The sequence below is a fragment of the Vulpes vulpes genome, chromosome 1 (genome assembly GCF_048418805.1).
Source record: "Vulpes vulpes isolate BD-2025 chromosome 1, VulVul3, whole genome shotgun sequence".
NCBI classification, from domain to species: domain Eukaryota; kingdom Metazoa; phylum Chordata; class Mammalia; order Carnivora; family Canidae; genus Vulpes; species Vulpes vulpes.
In genome coordinates, this window is record NC_132780.1 from 104,847,592 (window position 1) to 104,865,809 (window position 18,218).

Below are 18,218 nucleotides of genomic sequence, written 5' to 3' on the forward strand. Positions count from 1 at the left end.
TCAAATATGGAACATTGCTGCTTACCTAATTGTGTCTTGATTGCATCTGAAATTTCAAGCATTATGGATGTAGGAATTTTTACAGTGGTTTCATTAAGGCCTGGAATAATAAGATGGACTGCAAGGAAAAAGAATAGGGTAAGAGAAAGAAAATGGGTTATGACATAAAATAAAGCTCACAGTATCAGATAATAGAAACTATGACATTTAGCACTTATTTGGCTTAATCAATTTTAACCCAAACCTAAACAGATTTTTTTTTAAACCTAAACCTAACTCAAACTTTAAACAGATTTTTTTTAAATGTTCAGAACTGAACTAAAAAATCCTCAGGCTTTTAGTCCTTAGAATAGAAAATTATAAAATGGCTGTTTAACATATTAAGTGAACAAAACACCATTAGTAATAATAATATTTTAAAGAACAGTTCAATACACCAAGGATTCCCTCCTAAATGCAACACCATGGGGCAAGTAGGATGGGTGCCATCGTTCTCCCAGACATGGGCTAGAGTTGTTTCTCTAACACACACTAAAACAGGTAGCATCTCTTGGCTCCTAGCCTGGCATGGACACAAGCCAGAATGCTTAGTACTGAAAGGAAATGAACTAATATCAATTTAATAGACCTGCTAACAGTGTAAAATTCCATAAGCGCTCTCTTATCAAAAAAGAGCCTGACTTGTTTACTGGAGGTATAGATACCAAGATACACTCACACTCACCTAATATCGTTCCTCCAAAGGGAGTCTTATCTGGGGATTTAGTTGAAGCCCTGTGAGTAACATTCTGAATCACTGTGGAAATACAAAAGTAACAACGTGATGGGAAAAGACAGGAAGGAGTAAATAGTTAATAATGTGAAGCCATTGCACTGGGGAAGCTCTAATATACTTTTTAAATTAATAAAGTAACTCTTTGGGCTGGTACATGGCCAATGAAAGGGCTGGAAAGCACATCTCACCTTCACACCTATGCCTTTAAATAACAAAAGGTTATTTCCCAATCATAGAGTGTTCCACTCAAATGAGCTGAAAATTTCCTTCCCCATCACCACTCCCCACAGCCTTCCCAAATTAAAGAAATAGCACAAGATGAGGCAATTAATACAGTAAATTTTTAAAAGTGAAAATGTATATTCTCAAAGCTAAGATTCTCAATTATTCCAATACTGACACTGTTTTGAGAATACACTTGAGACACTGGGTTTTCTTAAAATGAATAATTATTTTAAGTATCCAATCTCTTCTACCAAGAAACTTTCTGGAAATAATGGAATCACTTCAATAATTTGAAAAACTGAAATGCAAAACAAAAGCAACGGGATACTGAAGTGAGATAAGACATTATAATTCTCGAAAACTCTTTGTCTTTAATCTCCCTAAGGGGACCATTAAATCAGTTTTTATTTCACTAATCCAAATACTCTATCAATGATTTTCTTCATGTATGCTAACTTAACCCTGAACAAAGCCGCACATACTCAGTTGGCTTTTAAATTTATTATGGTTGTTTTGTATCAAAAGTTTTACTTTTACCAAAGTGACTTGCCAACCAATGTGACTGCCAAGACTTGGCCTATTAGTACAAGATGCAAAATGATCTATTAACTTCTAATTTGCTAGACCATATTGATTTCTTTACACTTTTGCTTTAAAATAATAATCAGAAAGATTGGAGGGGAACAGTATTATATTTAATCATCTCAGTAAAAAAGCATATGACAAATAGTTCTAAATTGTTAACTATACCAGAATTGAAATTTTTTTTTAAAAGATTCTAAACATACATCCAGAGCAGACTCATACAAATTACCTTGTTTGATGACCGTTATTGGGATTAGCTTCCTTGGGACATATGCTGGCTGAAAAAAGGAGAGTCAGCTTTTAGTTAAGTTAAAAAAAAAAAAAAACTAGCACAAAAAACTGAGTGTAGCCCTGTCTTATCTACAGTTGCTGGAAAGACCTTTAGCGCATATATCTACCCCTATTTTATTGAATTTGGTTTTCCCCATAAATGTCCAAAGGCTTGAAAGCAGTTTCTGCTGAGCTCCCATTAATTTACTTTACCTTGAAACTATAAAGAAAGGAACTAAACCATGTGGACTACTAGTTCATCTATCACTTGAGATGTGACCCAACAAAATACTGTCTACATTTTCTCTCCAAAAGATGCTAAGCCACCTATTATCTTTTAAAACTGATCAACATCCATTGTTTGAGTGTACTCAAGTGCTGCTGCTGCTACTACTACAGACAATCTGACCACCATGAGCTCCCAAGACCAAGCATCTCTTTGTCCAAGAAGGCAGAGCTGGGACTCAGATCCAGACATTCCGACCTCCAAATCCTGTACTCTTAGCCATTCTGCACATATTTATGCACAAAGGACCTCAAACTAGGAAGGCAGTTCCCAGGGTACTCCCTCTCCCCTCTCTCAAATTGCCTCAGACATCCCACAAGGAGTTTTGAGGTCATGGAGGGGCTTGAACAAGGAACAGGTTTAGTGTTAAAGTGGAGTCATCCCTGGACAACATTGTGAGCCAAGGATAAGACAGCTAAGGGAGAGATATAGGAACAAAATAAGGGAAGCAAAAATATACAAAAGAATTAGACTGAGTCAAAGAGGGGAGCATGGCATTGATTTTTTTGAAGCTTGATTTAAGTTTTATACGTGATTATATTATACATGATAAAGAGACTCTATATACCAGATCTGTGAATAATCCAGGATGTGCTGAATGAAATACCACCTTGGTGTTTCAACTGTAAGCAACAGAGACTTGTTACATGCTACCATTTTAGTGAGTAATGTGCCCATAATAAAGAAGGCCCACAATGCCAAGCTTACTGTTGGCTATTTTCCTTATCTAAAAGTCCTTATGCTTAAAAATCACAAAAAAAATAGAAGTTTACTCTCAAATCGGGTTTTTAAAACTGTTTGTACTTATAGACTCTGTACTATAGACTGAATGCTTATATCCCCCCAAAAAACGTAGATGTTAAAACTTAACTCCCAAGTGTGATGGTATTCAAGGTAGGGCTTTGGAGAAATGATTAGGTCATGAGAGGTCCACCCTCTGAATGAGATTAATGCTCTTATAAAAGAGACCCCAGAGAGGTCCCTGCACCTTTCTGCTCTGTGAGGACACAAGAGCAAGCTCTCACTAGGCATCAAACCTACCAGCACCTTACCTTAATCTCAAACTTCCCAGGCTCCAGAACCATGACAAATAAATGTTTGTTGTTTAAGCCACCCAAGTCTGTGGTATTTTGTTACAGCGGCCCTCATGGACTAACACACCCATAACAATGTACCCCCATCTAATATAATCCTAAACTAAGGAATTCATCAAGATGAACACCCTTATATATAAATTATCACCACTGTTCGAAACTACATCATCCAAAAGCAGAGCTTTTATTAAATAAATGGTTTCAAATTTTTGAGATCTAAGAAAGTGGAAAATATGCATAATATAAATAAATGCAAAGATCACAATTATATCCACACTATAATTTTATAACAAGTATGTATACACAAATTATCAGAAATAGATCATAGTTTTTTTTAACAGTGGTTATTTTTATAAAATGAATTTTTATGCTTTTCTATATTTCCAAATTCCTTACAACTGTGAATTACATTTTAATTAAGAAAACTTATTTTTTATCAACAGTCTGTTCAGTTACTACATATGTAGCTTCTGTACTGTGTAGCTTACGTACTATTGATAAACAGGAGAATGACCGAAGTATGATTTATATACAATTTTTCTCAGGAAATGGGAAGGGAATAATAGAAATAGAAGTATAACTTTCAGTGGGAGAGAAAAAAAATTCTTAGCTTTGATGTCACCCTGTCAGCAGGATCTCTTTCACCTTATCATAAGAAAATTAAATAGGAGCACTTGCAGGACCATTTTCCAGGCTCTGCCTCACATGTCTACCCTACTTCCACCTATCCTGCTTTAGTGAAAGGGTTGCCAACACACAGTCTTTATCGTTTGAGAATTTTAAATGCCAGCTTTGCCAACCTCCAGCCACATGGCAGCTACTTACTAGAGGAGCCACATTGTCTTTCCAGGTACTAATAACCATTTTGGTTAGAGCTGTTGCTACAGTTCCAAAGATTTTTTGAATGGCCTGTTCTCTATCTCTAGGAGTCCTGCCATTTAGTGCACATTTTGCAGAATGTGAAGCTCTTCAGACACATTATAATTTAGTAGAAACACCTACATGTTGCTGTGTTAGTTGCTTTGGAATTTCATTATTTCAAGTTTTAGTTCCTTTGCTGTGATCATTTGTTTTAAACAACTTCTGACAGGGACAAATGGAAAATATTCCATTCTTCACATGAACAGCACGAAGCTTCTCTTTGAGCTCTTGATTATCTACCAATGTTCTATTAAGATGATGACAAGACTATATGTACAGTATGTGCTGCCAAAAACAAGGAAATAATTTAGCTGCAGAATCCAATTCTTTCTAAGACCTATAATTACTCTCTTGCTTAATCTGCAATCCAAAGATGCATCAAGATTGGCCTTATGAGCAAGTAGCTGCCTCTTTGTAAATAGGGTTTTTAGGATCATCAGGAAAAATACTCTTACCTAAAATGTTTATGCTGAAGGCTCTAAATTCCCAGGAAGAAGTTGACACTGTGAATCCTTTCCCTGGTGTCTTATTATACAAATGTAGGGAAGTGTCTGTTATGGGGATTCATTGAGAAATGAAATACTATCAAATTTCCAAGTTAATAGCATTTAACCCATTACAACTCAATTTTAATTGAACTGTTCTATGTACAGTATTTTTAAAAAAGGTACCAGTAACCCTTCCTTGCTGTCCCAGCTTTGGCTTTCTTTTGGCTCTTGCTGGCTCTCTCTTCTGTCGAGCGTTTGTTGACTCCCATTCCTGTTGCAAGCCTTCATCACTACTTCCTTCAACAGCCTTCATCCTCCCTTCATTTAGTAACTGTTTTCTTTGTGTTTACTGCCAGAAAGTAAACATATTTCCCTCCTGCCCTATAAGAAGTGTGGTATTTTAATGTTGTGGCTGAGTCTCAGTGGGTAGATTCTTTGGGGAGATATGGGAAGAGGCAGCTGCTGTTGTAAACAACGAACTGATGACCAATTGATTTTAGTCCTGGTTAGGAAAAGCCTATGCTTATCCAGAAATATCCATGGCAGTAGTAATCATATAGGATGAGGGACTTTCTATTCATTCTGCATTGTACTAACTTCCTCCTGATATTATTTTGAAAATTAGCTTTAATACACATAGTGCTAATGCTGTTCTTTGCAGGCTCTTCTTTGTAGGTTTGTCTATTTGATATTTTTGTGTATCAGAATATTCACTATAAATTCAACTTTATTTTCAGGCCCTGAGATTTAAAAAAAAAAAAAAAAAAGCTGTCCTTTTGGGCAGTGGCAAGGGTTGCTCAAAATCAAACTTCAATAGTTTAAGAGCCAAACCACATGAGAAGAACTTAGGCCTGTTACATTGCGGTTTTAATTCATTTTTAGGATGTTCTAATGAAAGTTACAAAACATATTGATTTAATCTAATGTCCTGCTTGCAAAAGTCTTCATATTTCTGGTCATTTAGAGAGGAATCAGACATATACTTTTGATAATATTATTGGCCTAGATATACATTTTTTTAAGTTTCTGCTTAAGACAACAATTACTAACAACACAGGGATATCTGATATATTCATTGTACACAATCTTGAGGTATGGGTGGGAACCCCATGGTATTGCTCCCTAGTCAACTCACTCATCTGATAGCTGTTACACTTTAAAAATTGGCACCACTTCTTTTTTCACCAATAACAGACATGCTTTTTAAAAAGATGGGTGGATCTCTGATGGGGAAAAAAAAAAATGGAAGGGTGAAAACAGATGTCATATATTAGGGGAACACTTACTTTAAGGAGATTTGGATTAAATAACTAAACATATTTTAAAATATTGAATATGTACTTCAAAAATTGATTGTTTGCTAGTAAAGTAGTAAGATGATTAAGTTTTTTATTTTTAAATACAGACATAATGTATTAAAATCCGGTCCTTTCAGCCATTGTTCATTATTGAGTCATGTTGTGTGTATGTATAACATATAATGACACCTGGTAGTAAAAGTTAGGTTTCATTTCCATAAAAAGTGTTTCTAGATTCTCAACAAGAACAAAACAGGAAAAGGATAAATTTTGTTTTTTCTTTCACAATATCATAGATCTCAAGTAATATAATTTATATAGAAAGAATCGCTGTTTTGTTTATGTACCTTTTCTCTGATCTTTTTGGAGGCATAGGTAGGTAGAGGTGATATCTGAAAGTATTTAACAAGTGGTAGAACAAAGGCACCAAATAACCAGAAGAGACCTCTGATACATGTCCCTGGCACAAGTGCACCGGGGCTTGCCTGCAGGGCACATGCTTAGATATATGAATTACATATATAATGTAACCAGAATGCTTAAGGAGGGTGCTTATTTAACATCCAAATTTTTAACATACATATTTATTTTTTTAATGGGTAAAGTTCAAATTGTTTTTCTCTTTTCAAATATCTCTGTTTAGAAGATGCTGAGTTTTTGCTGCCTTTAAGTTTTAGGTGTAAATATGCATAGGTGAATGAAAACATTTTTCAATGCATCTTTTGCTTAAAACTCTAAATTTATTTCCTATCTTCTAAACTATTGCTCTCTGAAAGCAGTCTCTGAGATGTCCGAATATTCGGATTGATACTGACTTTATTTGGATAAAATATACCTCTAAAATATCAAATCGATTTTCAGGATCAATTCTAAGTGGCCACGTAAGATGGTCAGAGGCTATCCCAAATGATTCCTTTTCAACTTTTCTGTGTTCCTGAGCTACCCAAGAGCACAGATGGCTTTCCAGAAGGTGACAATGGAGAAAGTCTCATGGAGAAATCTTAAAATAGCTGTTCAATTAATCTGGGTTTTCCTTTGGAAATAACCAAGAGTTTCAAACCGCAGCTCGTCACAGCTGGCTGGAGTTGGGGGTACTCTGCCTCACAGCTCGAAGTGATAAAATGTCTGGCTTGGGGTCATAGATGCAGGAAGTTTCTTCCTGAACCTTCTCATCATGGCTATTTATGATATGAAAAAGAAATTAAACTCCTTCGGAGTAAACATCAATTATCCTTCTCAATTTTGCTGAGTAACTCTCACTAGATGAAATATTTTGCCACAAGATGTTACTGGGATACGATTGCTGGAAAAAAGGAATGAAAGAAATGACATCATTAAGTCACATGTTAGACAAAGTAAGACAGCCAAGAGGGTGGGAGATAAGATATGCCTCCTAGGTAACCGTTCATAACATGAGTGAGGATTGTTCTAGAAGAGGAACAAAGAGCAACTCTATTCTCTGTGATTGAAGAGAGAAAAAGCCAGAGACCTTAATAAGGAATGGTGCAACTCAATACTTAGTACAAGGCCAAAAGATTGTTTGCAAAGGAACAAACAAAACCAAAAACCCCACTTACGTAACCTAATCAATATATAAACTTACTACCTGCAATATAGCAAAGTAAAACTCATATAGAGTTTAATTATCACAAAAATCAAACCACTTGTAAAACTAAAAGCAAAATAGGGAAATATTTGTCTGCTCTCTGGATAGGGAAGGGCTTTCTAAAATATAATGCAATTGAAAATATGACAACGGAAAAGACAACTTGATTAAACACATTTTAAGGCTTGCCTATTTCAAAAAATTCCCATGAAGAAAATTGGTAACAAATGTGAGAATAATGTTCCTAGATGATATCACAGAGTTGATGTTCTTTAATCTATAGTCTCTAAACTATTCAATAAAACCCAAGAGACTCCCAATAAACTAGGCACTAAAACTCAAGGTCATTAAATGGAAAATACAACTGGCTGATAACCAAGAAAGTACTATTTTAGAAATCAGAGAAACAAATTTAAAAACCCATTTTACACTATTATATTAGCTGAAAACTCAGTGATGGAAATACAGAATTGTTGGTCATCAGGGCACTAAAGCAAGGTAACTCGGATACTTTGATGGCAAGATTGTAAAGTGGCCCAGCCTTTCTAGCAAGACATTTGATCATCTATATTAGGAAGTTTTCCAAATGTCAGTGCTTCCTCCACCTGCTCAGAACATAACTGCCTTCACTTCATAAGTGGGCATATGACTTAAAAGCAGACATCTCTGTGAGGGTTATAACAAGGGCTTGCAATTGTAACAGGTAGTTGCGTAACTGGTGCGGTGCTTCCTGAGGAGAGATTTTGAAAAGCAGAGGGAAAGAGAGCGAGGGACTGAGTTTCTGTAGTGAGACAGAAGTGGGGGTCTGGGTGGGGGCCAGGCACAGTAGAAAGCCCAGCCAGTTGCTTCATGGTTTTGAAAAGGTTGGCTTTTCAAGTAGAAAGTGAGAAAATAGGGGTAAGAAGAGTGAGGATGAAAGCGAATAATACCAGTGTAAACAGAGCATGTGCAAATTCACTGTGGAAATGTGTTATTTTAAAAAACAATCCACGGCACAGAAGATAACAAGCATAACCTTAAAATACCTAGAATATGGAAATCGTAGAGTAACTATGTTGAATATCAGTATTTTAGAGCTTTAAACCTGCTAGATAATCTGGTCTCCTACTTCCACCTCTGTTTTCTGAAAAAGAAACAAAAACCTAAAGCATTAAGTACTTTACACAAAGTCCTGTAACCAGTTAATCCTACTAGACTGATTTCCTTATAAACGAAACAACAAAAACACAATGCAGACACAATCTCTTAAAAAAAAAAATTCTCTGAGAATAACCTGGTACCTACCACTGTGTGGATTTGGTCATAGGTGCTTTGGATCTTCCCGTTTACTTTGTTTTTACCTGACAAAAACAGGGGGAGGGGGGAAATAACATTATTTTCATTCTTTGGTCTTCCTAAATTAATTCTTCATCTTCATTATGAAGGACTCTACCTCCTGCTCTCAGTCATGTTAATCATGTTATTTGTTTACTATCATTTCAACCACTGATTCCAATGAAGGGATCACAGGAAGAAAGCCCAGGGCCCCCTAACATCTTAACATTCTCTTCTCCTGGCCTGGCTTTCAACTCCAAACACCTGTACCCGTTACTGCTGTTTTCACTCAGTTGATGCCCAGAGTGAAATCAATCTGAGGCTGATTTACAACACTGCAATGGCCAAAGAACTGTTAACCACCGTTATCAACAGAGGCCTCAAACATCAGCTTATCTTTTTTGTTGTCGTTTAAAAAACCCACTCATTAATATACAAGATTCTGAAATACCAATACTCAACTTCTGTTCACATTTGTACTTTTTTTAAAATGCCAGAGGGTGAGAGTTAACTCATCTCATACTTAAGAATAAAATGATTAAACATTTGGTACTTTGCAGAAGGAGGTAAGAATTACAGAAAGCTCACCAAAGCCGTTGGGGTACTTACTGCCAACAACAGTCTTGTGATTGAAAATCTTACTCCAAATCCCACCTTCTCCATTGTCCTTCACTCCGAACTCATAAACTGTGTTGGGTTTTAGATTTTCCACAATTGTTTCAGTGGCTGGACAGATTTGAAAGACCCATTTCTTTTCCTTATCTTTTTCTCTATAGCGAATTGTATAATATCTGTTGAATAACCAGAGTACGATGCTTTAAATTCACAGGGAGGTTCAGAATGCTATTTCAAGGTTTTTAAAATATCACAGACTCATCTACTTCAGACTGTATTTCACGCTGGCTTCTGTTTTTATTTTTTAGAAATTACAGAAAACATGAAAAAAATAGCTCAGCGAGCACATAAGTTTTTAATTTCGAATTCCAAGTTGGAAACCATGCAGCTGTGCAGTTACAGTCTGATAGAACTCAGACCTCTCAGTTCTATCATTTGCTGCTTTGCAAAATGCAAGTTGGAAAGTGCTAGATGGGTCATTTTTCTCCAATTATGCATAGAGCAGAGCATAGACATAATTTTAAGTGCGTGGTATTGTAGTTTCATAGCTGGATGGTTTGAAGCCTGGAACTGTATGGGTTTATGCCACAGAATGTCCACTAAGGAAGTATCATTCAATTGTGTACAAGAGAAACCTGAAGCTCTAAGATGCATCAAAGACTGCATTTTAAGGGTAAAATTTTCCTATCATTATAAAAATAGAATCAAGACCAAAGCCAAGGTAAGGGTACAATGAAAAAAATGAAACAATGCAAATTTAAGATCACAGTTACATTTATGCTTAGGGCTTTGCAACATTCAGCCCTATTTTTGGTAAAGTAATGATAATCCTCACCACTGTTTTTTGGCACTTTTATCACATGCGAGGTTTTATGTATATCACTTCATTCAATTGTCATAAAGTCATCTTAAGTAGAATTTACTAATCCCATTTTACCAATGTGAAAATAGAGATGCAGAAAGATGGCTCAATTTGCACATTGTCACCCACTAAGTGACTTTAAACCAGTGGCAGAACCAGAAGACAAAGACTCCCCCTTGGCTCTGCTCTAAATAGTCTCACAAAGTGGGGCAGCAGACAGGATGAGGGGTTTCGTCAGTACTGTATATAGTAATAAGAATGAATGAGCTAGAGCTATGTGCACCAATATGAACAATTCTACAAACCAAACATTGAATGAAAATAGCAAATTTCAAGATGATACATACAGTCTCATATGATTTACACAAATGAAATGCTCACAGAAAAAAATGCATTACCATATATTATTCCTGTGTGAAGGGACAACATAGACTCCAAGGATCTAACATTTATGTTAGTGCTTTAGTTCAGGAAGATGAGATTAGAGGTGGGACCAACAGGTAAATCTTACCTGCTTTTTATTTGTAAATAAACAGTAAATGAAATACCTGGTCAGTATGATGTTGGAAAGATGTTCACTGTACTATTTTAGGTTCTTCTATTTTAAATTTTCTCTCAAATATTTAGTACCTCATCCCCATTCCCCACCCTCACATATTTTAATGGGCTAAGCTTCAGGCTAGTGGCTTTTATTTAAAGCCTTACAGAGTGTCACACATATACTTGTGCTAAATTACATGGACTGTGCCGCCTCTCAGTGCCAGACACAAGTTGATGATACACAAAAACAATTACCCAGAAGCTCTGGAAACAAGGGGGTCAGGACTGGCATCATAATTTGTGAGGCTCATTCCGAAATGAAAACATGGGACCCCTTGTTCAAAAATGATGAAAAATTTCAAGACAAAGACAATAGAGCACTAAACCAAGCATGGGCCCTTCTCAGGAGGGGACCCTGTGCCAATGCACATGTTCCATGCCGGCAAAGTCCGCAGGGGGTGTACAGAGAAGGGGGATGAATTTGTATGCTTCTGTACAGTTGTATTTTGAACATATTTGTATATTCAGCCTACTTTCCTACTAGTTACAATCTACTGAAATGTTTGAAGTCATTCATTAGCTTGCTGCTTTCTAGTAAAACTACTGTCAGGGCTCCAGTCCCCAATTTCAAAGGAGCAAAAGACAGAATGAGTGAAGGAGGCTGTTCAGTCAAAAATACTAACTCTGGGCATAAACATTATAGAATAGTAATCCTCTGTGTCCTGTGGGTTGAAACATCAACAGAAATTTATGAAACATTTATTGACAAGTATGCTGCATGGGAATTTTTATTGTTTTTTCCCTGCTTTGGATACTACAAGATGCCAGAGAAGTGCAGAGAAGCTACAATCAGACCAGATGGGCTGCCAGGATTATGCAGCAGCTCTACTTTGGATGCATTTCTCAATTCTTCAATTGCTCATGTGATCTCATAGTGGTTGGGGGAGGATGTCAGTAAGGAGTGCTGCTAACACAATGATCAAAGGCCAGATTCCAGGGTTACCAATAAGCTTGATTTTATATCATCTTCCTAGGAATGAAATGGTATAAAAAATGTTCTACAAACTAACATGTTAAACAAAATCCATCCTGCAAATTTTCTTTATATTGATCACAAAGCATTCTAAATACCCTCTCTGATACCAAGTTTATCAGGAAAAATAAATGTACAGGCAGCCGATGCTTCTGCTTCAGGGATGTTATCCTTGTCAACAGTGGCTTAATAATTTTATAATATAGGCAAGTTCTAAGTGTTAAGGGTCAACAAGACTATTTAGTTGTAAAGTAATAAATTACATTTCCTTGATTTTAAAGCTAGATCGAGGCCTCATGATAATAAATTGTGCTGTACAAATCTAGCACACAGAAAGCACTCCATAAATATTTGTGGAATGAATAGAACGGACACTTGGGTGCTCATGGGGTCATTCTAAAATTAGAATATAATTACTCTAAATGGCCAGTAATTCCATCACCTAGAAACACTGATCTAAGCAATCAAGATTACAATGATCTTTTCAGCATGTCATCACACAACATTTCACTTACCAAACACAACATTCCTATAGAATCCATGCAAACTGAAGGAAAATACGATAAACGTCTACGCTGAACATCTACAGAGGGCTTAAGATTTTAAGGTGTGTTTCAGTTTATTCATACAATAAACTCTGAGGAATTATAGAAGAAAAAGAGATGATAAATGTTTCAGTTCTGACAATCAGTGACCAAGCCAGGCAAATGGCTGTTTTCTGACTCCTTTAGTATTGCCCTGGACTGACTTTCTAGTAAAACTACTTGGCAAAAGGAGGTGAAAAGAAAAGAAAAAACAAAACAACAACAACAACAACAAAAAAAAAACAGGGAAAATCACCCAGAAGGGAAGAGGACAACCCTAATTCTTTTTAACATTATTTAAGGTTTATTATTTCATTGTATATTTACCATAACATAGAGTCATAGACTTCCCATTATTGTCTGAAGATATTCAGGATCAAAGGTTGATTGCACCCTTCTCTGTAGATGATTAAGGACAATCATCATATGGTTTCACTCATACATAGAATATAAGAAATAGTGAAAGACTGAGTGGGAAAAATTAGAGAGGGAGACAAACCATGAGAGACTCCTAACCCTGGGAAACAAAGGGTTGCAGAAGGGGGGCTGAGAGGCGGGGGATGGGTGAAGGCACTGAGGAGGGCCCTAGATGGGATGAGCACTGAGTGTTAAACTATATGTTGGCAAATTGAATTTAAATTTAAAAAATGTAAAAATAAATTAAAATATGGCAAAATTTCAGCTCAAAAATCTTTTCGGAAAATATCACCATGAAATTCCCCATAACAGCACTTGAAATACTGTGTATTCCATCTTCAATTAATTTTGGCATATTTCATTACATGGAAGCCAACATCTCCACCCCCACCCTGCCCCAACTTCTTGTAGTTTGTAATTATTAGTGGAAAGTGTGCTTAATTATATTCAATTTAGTACTTTGCTGTACGTAGTCTTATATTGTTCTCTAATTTTGCTCCTTATCTTGCTTTTCATCAAGGTTGCATGCTAGAGAGGAAGAGTATATGTTATGTACTTTATTTCTTTTAGCTCAGCTATGACAGTACCAGCCAAACAGTAGGGCTCAGTAAAAGCTTGTTAATCATGACCCTCAAAGCTCTCTAACTGTACCTCTAGCTTTCCTACAGACTCAGGGAATAAAAGGAACAATAAGTCCAAAAAAATTTGGACATAAATGCAACAAGTCTATTAAAAATACAGCTAGCAGTCAGTGAAGGTCATCAGATCAGACCTCTGGAAGCCCTGCCTCTAGCAACTTGGACTTTAAGAACATCTTGTGTCCTATGTGGTAAGAAACTGTTGAGGGTAGTGTTTGGTTCAAATAACATTATCTCTGCTTGCATCTCCCTAATAGTATGAATATTGACAATAATGGTTATTGTAGCTTTAAAAAACCCTCAAAATGTAGTGGAGTGGGCAGGTAGTGGCTTGGCTTGGATATTTGTCAGCTGCAAACTAGTAGCCTGATTTCAGGGGGGTGTTTGCCCACTTATTCATCACTTCTCTCCCTCAAAAGAGAATGGGAGGGGACTAGACAATCTTGGAGGTCCTTTCTAAACCAAAAGATGACTGTAGCTGCAAATTAGACATTTTATTCCAATAAAACACAGAGGCAAAACACAAGATAGAAACCCATAAATGAAATTTATGGAATAACTGGCAGTGAATTATCAAGAGGAGAAATTGGTCATTTTTGACAAGATAAATTTAGTCAAGATACATTTAGTCCTTTCACAAACGAGCCTGGCTTGAGGCATGTGGTTGGCCATCATTTGTGCTGTTTTTCCAGCAATATTTTTGTTTCCATATAATTAACAACTATTATATTTCGTAAATATCTATTCTGCACATTTTTTGCTCTCTTCCCATTAAAGGACACTTCCTTGATACTCCTTTGTTTCTTGCCTTGTGGAGACTGTGCTACTGGTATAAATTCTGTCCTCACTCCATTCTTCTCAAAGTGTCTTTCCCAATCATTCCCTCCTGTCCCCCTTCTGACACTAGGGTTCACTCTTCAGCTAACACATAAGCATCTAGGTAATGTTATACCCTTTCCTTATTCCATTCACTCACTTACTGAGCTGAAAAACTGTTTAAATATTTTTCATTCTAACAAAGATAAAATGATTATTCCCTTTTATCCCTGCTATCTTTTAACACAAACATTCTTTTAAAAGGTTCTATTTATTTGAGAGAGAGCACATGTGCACACACAAACACACAAGCAGGAGGAGGGGCAGAGGGAGAGAAACAAGCAGACTTCTGGCTGAGCAGGAAGCCCAGCAGGGAGCTTGAACTCAGGACCCCGGGATCATGCCCTGAGTGGAAGGCAGACACTTAACTGCCTGAGCCACCCACATGCTGCCAACACAAAAATTTTTTCAAAGTAATCTACTTTATCCCACTTTCTCACCACTCATGATGCCTAAACCTTTATAATCCTTGTAATCTGGTATCAGATTTTTAATAAAATCTTTTGATCAAATCTAATGATTTAATCCTCCATGAATTTCCCAACTACCTTAAAATCTACTCATATTCTTCTCCAAATCTGCACCTATTCCTGTTGACTTCAGGTGCCCTCTCCCCTCATGTCCAGTCCATTCTCAAGCCCAATTAGGTTTCCCTGCATGATCCCTCTTTTACTTGTCTCTTCTCTATTTCTATGTGGCACTTAAGGGATCAGATTAGGTCTTTATTATCTTTGGACTCTTAAAATAATTTTCAAGCTGGTCAAAAATTTCCAAGACCCTTCTTTATCATTTACTAGCAGCTGGCTTAAAAACCAACAAAAAGGAGTAAGTGATTTTAGTACTATCTAAAATGGAATAGCTTGCCTGAAATGGTAGTTCTAAAATAAAGCAAATAATACCAAAACCAACAAGAATAGCAAACACAGTACCATTTATTGAGTGCTATGTGCCACTTAACCATTTTACATGTATCTCATTAAATTCTGACAACTCTATTAGTTAGTATTATTATTATTACCCCATTTTACAGATTTAAAAAAAATCAAGGCTTAGAGCATTTAAGGAACTTGTCTAAGGCCATTTCACTAATAATAGAACAGGATTTTGAACTTAGGTCAGTCTGACCAGAATTTGTACCCTCAAGGTCTATGTGGTTACCATTGCTGGAGATATTCACTGTGGACTCTGGATGGGAGATGTTGCAGAAGAGGTTCAAGAGCTAGATGGCCTGACCAAATGACAGCATAAAGCATGATGATAGGATCCACATACAATGGAAGATGAGCAGGACATTGTAAAAACTTCAAAAATGAGTTCACAGTATAGTGAGGGGTAGGTGTACAAATGGATAGAATGAAAGGGGGTAGGTGTACAAATGGATAGAACGAAAGAAGTCAGTATGAAAAGCACAGGGTCCTGAGGGTGGCTGGGTACGGCACTTGGCAGCCTGAACTGTTGAAATGGACAGATCCCATCTCAGAGTGTGATTTAAAGCTGGACATCCTACGTAGGTCCAAGAAAACAAAGTAGTCCAGATTTAAAACTCATGGCAGGAACACGACTCATACATTCTTGTAGATAGATTGTATAGGAGATTCTAGGATTTCTTTGACCAGAGAGTGGGGAGCTGGTAGAGATTCTCCAGCCAGTGAGTAGTGATGGAGGCGAGACTTACCAGCAGGGGAAGAATTAGAGAGAAGTGGGAGGGAAAAATCTCAATTAATGCACCGTAGTCCAGATATGAGAGAACAAAGGAATGAACCATAGAAGAAGCAAAATGAAGAAAATAGATCAAAGTTATATTTCCACTAAAGAATTGATGAGGCTAAATTTATTATGGGATATGGGTGCTAAGAAAAGCATAAATACAAATCAAACTGAATTTCCAAACTTGAAGGAAATTAAGGGAATGGTAAGGAAGTCTTTGGATAGTGTAGAAGATACGAATTTAGTTGGAGTTTGAGGTACTAACCACCATTATTTGGCCCCTCTAATGGAGAGAATTCTGTGAACTAAAAATACAGTCTTAGAAACTTTGGAAGTGAGTCAAGGTCAGATGTCAGCACCCAACATCTACATCCTTGTCACTCCCACTGCTCTCAGTACAACAGCAACATCAGCACTTCCTGTGATCTTTTAGAAATGCAGAATCTGGGGATCCCTGGGTGGCTCAGCGTTTCAGCACCTGCCTTTAGCCCAGGCATGATCCTGGAGTCCCTGGATGGGTCCAGTGATGGGGCTCTGGGCATGGAGCCTGCTTCTCCTCTGCCTGTGTCTCTGCCCCTCTATGTCTATCATGAATAAATAAATGAAATCTTAAAAAGAAAGAAAGAAATGCAGAATCTCAGTCTCTTCCTTAGGCCTACACAATCAATCTGCATTGTATTTGCATGCAAAATTTGGGAAACACTGTTCTACTCAGTGAAGACAGCACCATGGGTTAAAGGGGAAAACAAAGAAACAAAGATGAGAGATCCAAGGTTAAAACTATTCCATTTTGGGGAGGTAGGATAACAACTGGCACAAGAAGAAAAGGCTAAGAGGAAAATCTAAGTAAGAATGTCAAAAAGGGGGCACCTGGGTGGCTCAGTCAGTTCAGCATCCAACTCTTAATTTCAGCTCAGGTCTTAATCTCAAGGCTGTGAATTTGAGCCCCGCATTGGGCTCCAAGGTGAGCATGGGGCCTACTTAAAAATACTTTTATGTATCAAAAAAGGAAGATGGCCAACAATTCCACAGAGAGGTTAAAAAGGGTTAAGAACTGCAAAAACTCTTTTGGATTTAGCAATTCATTGATCATTGGTAACCACAAAGAGATATTTCCGTGGAGTGATAGAAAGGGAAGAGAAGCCACTGAAAGGGAATAAAGAGTATAGGGGAGTACAGAAACCAGGAATAAGAGAGCAGCCCACTTTGAGAAGTTGTGGAATTAAGAGATTGAAAAATCCCTCAGAAGAGCTTTCAGGATCAATTGAAGATGTTGTTTTGGGATAGGGAAATCTCCAACATGTTTGCAAGCAGGAGGCAGGGCCCCAGTGTCAGCAAAGATGCAAATGTGAGGGTGCAGGCTTATAGGGGCCTGGAAGGGATGGGATAGGGAGCACTGTATGGAGTCAGAAATGTGTTCCTTGGAAACAAGAGAAGAAAGATAAATCTGGAGTGAAGAAAGTGAGCTGAGGATGGATAATCTAAATTTCCTCCAAATTGCAGAAGTCAGGATGAATTAGAGTAGGAAAGAAGCCAGATAAAGTAGCCTGGATGCGATTCCCAGGAACCAGGGTAAGGTGACAAGTGTCTGAATTAGAATTATTGGCATGGACTTGGGGAAATAGAAGACGCTGATGTGAGTACTTCCCAAAGGCAGAACCAATAAAACCTGGGGCCTCATTAGCTGAAGGAGAGGAAAAAATAAATGAATCAAGCTTTAAGTTAGAGTGAACTTCAGAAAGTACTAAGAAATGGAGCAGATATATCAAGAGAAAAAGTAGGAGTTTGACTTTGTGTTAAGTTTGAAGCAATGGTGAGACATGAAAGAGAAGATGCTGGCATTTTACTCTTTATTCATTCAGCATCAAGATTTACCGAAGGACTACTATGTGCCAGACACTGACTCAGGGACTGGGAAGATTAAGCTGGTTAAGATACACACGGTCCCTGTCCTTATAGAGCTTAAAATTTACTTGGAAAGACAAATGGGTAACAAGGTAATGGGCTCAATCAAGTGAAAATGCACAGACATCAAAAATACATGCTTCTTAAAAACTTGGAGGGAACAAAATGAAAGATGAGGG

General features: G+C 37.1%; 1 protein-coding gene across 50 annotated transcripts in view; it reads right to left on the reverse strand.

Moving 5' to 3' along the window:
* ABI3BP (ABI family member 3 binding protein) overlaps positions 1–18,218 on the reverse strand; it is a 223,318-nt gene that overhangs the window by 122,300 nt on the left and 82,800 nt on the right. For all 50 annotated transcript variants that reach the window (XM_072722113.1, XM_072722100.1, XM_072721947.1 and 47 more), the window contains exons 5-9: positions 9,472–9,653; positions 8,833–8,888; positions 1,815–1,863; positions 725–796; positions 26–118 (exon numbers count right to left, since the gene is read on the reverse strand). In XM_072722113.1, the coding sequence (XP_072578214.1) occupies positions 26–118; positions 725–796; positions 1,815–1,863; positions 8,833–8,888; positions 9,472–9,653 (452 nt within the window). The remainder of the gene's footprint in view (positions 1–25; positions 119–724; positions 797–1,814; positions 1,864–8,832; positions 8,889–9,471; positions 9,654–18,218) is intronic.